Below are 5,681 nucleotides of genomic sequence, written 5' to 3' on the forward strand. Positions count from 1 at the left end.
GGCTGGCGCCACCTTCGCCGCCGCCGTTGCTCGCCCGGCTCCGCGCCCCCAGCGCGCTGCCGCCGCCGCCGCCCCCGGCCCCGTGCGCCCCCCGGGGGTGGCAGCGGCGGATTTCAGGGGCACTTTCTTTCATCAGGAAGCTTTTGACAAAATGGAAGGTGAATTATGTGTGTCCCGGTGACCCAGCGCGGGGCCGAGCCCGGCTGCCCGTGGCCGGCCCGGGGTTCCCCCGCGACCCGTCCCGCCGCACCCATGCCGCCGCCGCGGGGCCCTAATTCAGCCCTTCGGTCTGTCCCTGCGAAGGGGAGCGCTTTAGTTTTGCGTGATGACCTTGGGTGTGGGAAAAGGAAAAGATGGCGGGAAGCAGGGGGGGTGGGACAGGGACGATGACACACCACAGCTGCATTTTTATTTGGAAACTTTGGAGAAAGTGTTCCTGGCTGGACATGCGTTCCGCTTTACCGACGAGCAAGACTACCCCTTTTGGTCTCCCCTCCCCCTTTAGATAACGATGAAGTGACAGATTTGAACTAGTAGTACAAGGGATATCTGCTCACTTGCCAACTCACCCTTCTTGTAAAAGCAATTTTTATAAGCCCGAACGCTTCAAAAATAGTGAAATTTCAAATGTTCCCTCTTTGCACTTCTGCTTGGACCTTGTGTTTGGCAGTGGTGACAGTATTTTCGTCTCTAACATAGTAAAACAGATGACCAGCTAGCCTTAAGTTGTTGGTTTCAAGCTTCAGCCACCCACCTGCGCCCTCTACAAATGTGTCCTCCCCATTATGTGATTGTCGTTTTCAAAACGTAGTAGTTCTGAGTCGGAATATACCTCTGAGCCACCCCCACTTGGGTTGGTTCCATTTGGAGAACTTGATCTCTCTCAGAGAAGTAACTCGCAAACCAGCGCACTTCATGCTGGTCAAAAGTTAAATGACATGCGACAGTGAAACTGATTTCCTCCCCATTCTGCCTTCAGCTGCTAGTGGCAGCTGGGGGGGAGGACGGTTCTTCCTAAATGGCCACCTTTGGTATATCTTGTATATATATTCATTGTACTTGTTCTTATTTGTCTCTCTTCCTTTCATCAGTCAAGATGGGTAAAGGTGATCCCAAGAAACCATAGGGCAAGATGTCTGCTTATGCCTTCTTTGTGCAGACGTGCAGAGAGGAACATAAGAAGAAAAACCCCGAGGTCCCTGTCAATTTTGCAGAATTTTCCAAGAAATGCTCCGAGAGGTGGAAGGTATTTTTCTCTCGTGTCTTTCAAGCCAGTCCTAGTTGGATTTCACACTTTGTGCTTACTTACCTTCAGTGTAGCCCCAGGTGGCTGTTTTCTTCCTCTTAGACTCATCTTGCCTGTCTTTAGAACTTTGCTTGCGTGCTTTTATTTTCGAAGACTCTACCAGGGTTTAAGCCCCCTTTTGCAAGTGATTATAGCAGCTGCCACTTTAACTACAGGACAGCCGAACAGGTATGTGCTCACTGCATTGAGGAATTTAACAGGTCCTATTCTTTGCAGACAATGTCTGGGAAAGAGAAGTCTAAATTTGACGAAATGGCAAAGGCAGATAAAGTGCGCTATGATCGGGAAATGAAGGATTACGGACCAGCTAAGGGAGGCAAGAAGAAGAAGGACCCAAATGCCCCCAAGAGGCCGCCGTAAGTGACTGTAGGATTCAGGGTAACAGTTAAGAGCTTTCCTTCTGCTTGAAAGATTTTTTAAAAGATAACTTTACCTAAAAAATGTTGAGATACCTCTGCAAAACATTCTGTACTTTGAGCTTTAAAATGCAGGGCCAGGGAAGTCCGGAGTTACGGCTGTGCTTGTGAGCTGTGCGCCTGGTTGGCTGTCGGCCTTTCCACTGGGAAGGAGGCAGACAGTCCAGTTCTGGGTGTCAGGGTCCGTAGGCGTGTTCTCTCCCCTCTTCCCAGGAACTGAGGAAGCACCATATGTTTCTGAAGCGTCTTAAGCATTCTGGTACCTACAACTTTGTAACATTGTGCATGGCATCACACATTTCTTCACGTGGCAGGAGTCCTAGTGGTAGGAACACGGGATTCCGACTTCAGTTCCCATTTTGGTGGGTTCCATCTAATGTATACCATTCTCCCCTCCAAGGTCTGGATTTTTCCTGTTCTGTTCTGAATTCCGCCCCAAGATCAAATCTACAAACCCTGGCATCTCTATTGGAGATGTGGCAAAGAAGCTGGGTGAGATGTGGAATAACTTAAGTGACAGCGAGAAGCAGCCATACATCAACAAGGCAGCAAAGCTGAAGGAGAAATACGAGAAGGTGAGAGGGGGATCAGAGTGTGCCCTGCGCGGGCTGGGGCCCCTGGGAGCCTGGATGCGTGAGCAGTCGGCTGCCCTGGCTGTGGCTGGGCCGGGGGTGGAAGGCTGCAGGACCCGTCTCCGCTCCACATCAGCCTGGTGTGCTGGTGGTCTGGCTTCTGACCGATGTTTGTATCTGGGGCAGCTTTTCAGGCAGGCCTCAAACTTGGATCGTGTGGGATGCCCCGGGCAGAGGGTCCGATAGTGCTGTTCACGGGACTTCGAGAGCACTTGAATGCCCATTCACTCTGCAGTTGCAATGGCTGAGAACCCAACTTGAATCTGGAAACAAATACTTGAAAGAGCAGCCCTGTCTTCCTCCCTCATTTTCTTATTCTGGGGCGGGGACGGCTTTGCTTCTACCCTTCGCTCATTTGGAATGTGTCCCTGTTCCTTCCAGGATGTCGCAGACTATAAGTCTAAAGGGAAGTTTGATGGCGCCAAGGGCCCTGCCAAAGTTGCCCGGAAAAAGGTGGAAGAGGAAGATGAAGAGGACGAGGACGAGGACGAGGAGGAGGAGGAGGAGGAGGAGGATGAATAAAAGGAACTGCTGGCCTGTCTCCTTGTGAATTACCTTAGCGTAGCGGGCGCAGGGATGGCCACAGCTCTCACCCGGGGTGTGCCTGTTGCTCCCATTAGGTTGAATTACCCAGTTGGATCATGATTATATCGTAGTCTCTCAGAGTGCTCTAGCAATTGTCAGTGGTTTACGTGAAGTGGCCATGGGTGTCTGGAGCACCCGGAAACTGTATCAAAGTTGTACATATTTCCAAACATTTTTTAAATGAAAAGGCTCTCGTGTTCTCCTCACTCTGTGCACTTTGCTGTTGGTGTGACAAGGCATTTAAAGATGTTTCTGGCATTTTCTTTCTTTTTTTTTTTTAATTTGTGAGGTGGTGTGTTAACTCTATGGTCATTGGCTAGGAATCCCGAGTTCTCAACTGTACATATCTATAGTTTGTAAAAAGAACAAAGCAACCGAGACACACACTCTTGACGCTCCTTGCTTGGCGTGGAGGCTGTAGGAGCGATGCCTTCCGGAGGGGCCGTAGCTCAGGGCGTGCACTGTGGGGCTGCACCTGTGGACACTGCAGTGGGCATCCACTTAGCCTCAGGTTGCCTTGTTTCTGTATATAGAGACATAGCATCCCGCTGCCATTCTTAGCTGTGGAAAATGGGGGGGGGTCAGCTGGCATGAGACGTGTTTTGGATCCTTTTTAGTTGAAGTGCAGTAGTTTTAAACCGTTTGTTTTTTAAACAAACCATAGAACTCTTCATTGTCAGCAAAGCCAAGAGCCACTGCATTGATGGAAGTTCAAGAACGTTCTGTACTAAACACGGTCTGCAATGTTCTGTTATTTTTTTTGTATGTTTAGAGTGCTGAAATGTTTTTGAAGTTAAATAAACAGTATTACATTTCTAAAATCGTGCTCTATGATAGTCTAAATGTCTGACTCACAGCAGTCCTAGCAGGAGGACAACCTACTCTGTGGTATCTGGTGACTAGCCTGGTGAATCTGGTAAATGACGGACCTACTGTGGCCAGCCTCCTGAGGATGGAGATGGAAGAGGGCTGCTTGAAGCTGCTGCATGATTTTGTTTGTGTCTGAGAGGCATTAAGATGCACATATATACAATGGAATATTACTCGGCCATAAAGAGAAACGAAATTGAGCTCTTCGTAGTGAGGTGGATGGACCTAGAGTCTGTCATACAGAGTGAAGTAAGAAAGAGGAAGACAAATACTGTATGCTAACACATATGTGGAATTTAAGAAAAAAAATGTCATGAAGAACCTAGGGGTAAGACAGGAATAAAGACACAGACCTACTAGAGAATGGACTTGAGGATATGGGGAGGGGGAAGGGTGAGCTGTGACAAAGCAAGAGAGAGGCATGGACACATACACTACCAAACGTAAGGTAGATAGCTAGTGGGAAGCAGCCGCATAGCACAGGGAGATCAGCTCGGTGCTTTGTGACCGAGGCAGGGTGGGAGGGAGGGAGACGCAAGAGGGAAGAGATGGGAACATAGTATATGTATAACTGATTCACTTTGTTATAAAGTAGAAACTAACACAGCATTGTAAAGCAATTATACCCCAATAAAGATGTTAAAAAAAAAAAAAGATGAAGTTTGAGCTGTTGAATATAGGAGCTAAGGTCATGGCGCAAGCAAGATTTAGCACCTTTCAGAGGTTCCGGAAGGTGGGTGGTTAGGATTAAGGCTGACTACTGTGTAGGGGGTGTTTTTGTTTTTGCATTTGGTCTCCCACTCTACCCCACAAGTAGTGGGTGTGAAATTCATTGGTAAATAGCAAAAAAAAAAAAACACTTTGGGGCTTTATTTTTTTCTTTCACCCCTTGGCTACCCCCCAGAACTCATACAATAGCATTATTTGTTCTGCTCAACAATCAAGGTGGTCTTGAGCTGTAGCAACCTCTCCTGGACCCCAGTGAGGGGTGCGTGGAGGAGGGAGCAGTGTCCTTTTTTACCCCTGACTTCAAGAAACCAAACACTCCAAGGAAGATGGCTGGTCTCCTGTTGCAGTTTCCATCATGGGGTACCTGCAGGGCAGGCTGATGGAATCAACTGCTTCCAAGCACTCAGTGCATCAGAAGAAAAGACCCGTCTACCAGTGGTTTGACCTCTGGCACGTAGATTGTTAAAATGTTAAATTGTTGTTAAGCTGGAAGAGGCTTCTTATAAGTTTCAGTGCTTATTTCCTGTTGGAAGATGTAGCATTTTGTCTCAAGTTGGGCTGAGGGGTGAAGGCCATAGTGGCAGATGGTGATCTTATATATCATTTTGAGCCCTGCTGTGTACGTGCATTGTAACTGTTGCCCGCAATGAAGTGGGTAAGTGTTGGTATTGCCCAGCCTTAGTCCGCGGATGTGTGTGTTGGAGACGGAAGCGCTCGGGTGTTTTAATGACACTGAGGAGAACGCAGTTTATTTAAAATTCACTATTTAGAAGCTTGCGTGTCTGCAGGCAGCATCCTCCACGTGCTGTCAGGGACATGGCCATGGTCAGCGGCCCGATCTCTAATCTGTATTCATAGTCATTCCTTCTCACATCACAACTGTTTGTCCTAAATGTGTTTTTCTAGTTCTAGAAAATGACCACTAATTAAAAAAGCCTTGGTCCTAAGGTTTGCCCAGAGGTACTTGTCCAAGATCGCCCCTCTGTGCCTCAGCTCTCCCTCCAGCCATTGTTTGGCATTGTTGTGTAAAGCCTCTGCCACCTGGCACACAACCGACCAGCCGGAGACGTGGGAGCTGTGACCGACCTTGTCAAATACGGGAGAGAAGCCCAACTGGTAGTCACGAAGGACAGATTTCTCGCT

The 5,681-nt window shown here is 48.4% G+C and overlaps 1 protein-coding gene across 1 annotated transcript in view; it reads left to right on the forward strand.

Annotated features, from left to right (window-relative positions):
* Positions 1 to 2,876, forward strand: part of LOC103085044 (high mobility group protein B3) — a 6,459-nt gene extending 3,583 nt beyond the window's left edge. The window contains 4 exon segments of the mRNA XM_082930936.1: positions 1,092 to 1,246; positions 1,523 to 1,662; positions 2,123 to 2,297; positions 2,736 to 2,876. Of these exon segments, the coding sequence (XP_082787062.1) occupies positions 1,092 to 1,246; positions 1,523 to 1,662; positions 2,123 to 2,297; positions 2,736 to 2,876 (611 nt within the window).
* The last annotated feature ends 2,805 nt before the right edge of the window (positions 2,877 to 5,681 follow it).

The sequence above is a fragment of the Lipotes vexillifer genome, unplaced genomic scaffold, assembly GCF_000442215.2.
Source record: "Lipotes vexillifer unplaced genomic scaffold, Lipotes_vexillifer_v1.1 scaffold1081, whole genome shotgun sequence".
NCBI classification, from domain to species: Eukaryota; Metazoa; Chordata; class Mammalia; order Artiodactyla; family Lipotidae; genus Lipotes; species Lipotes vexillifer.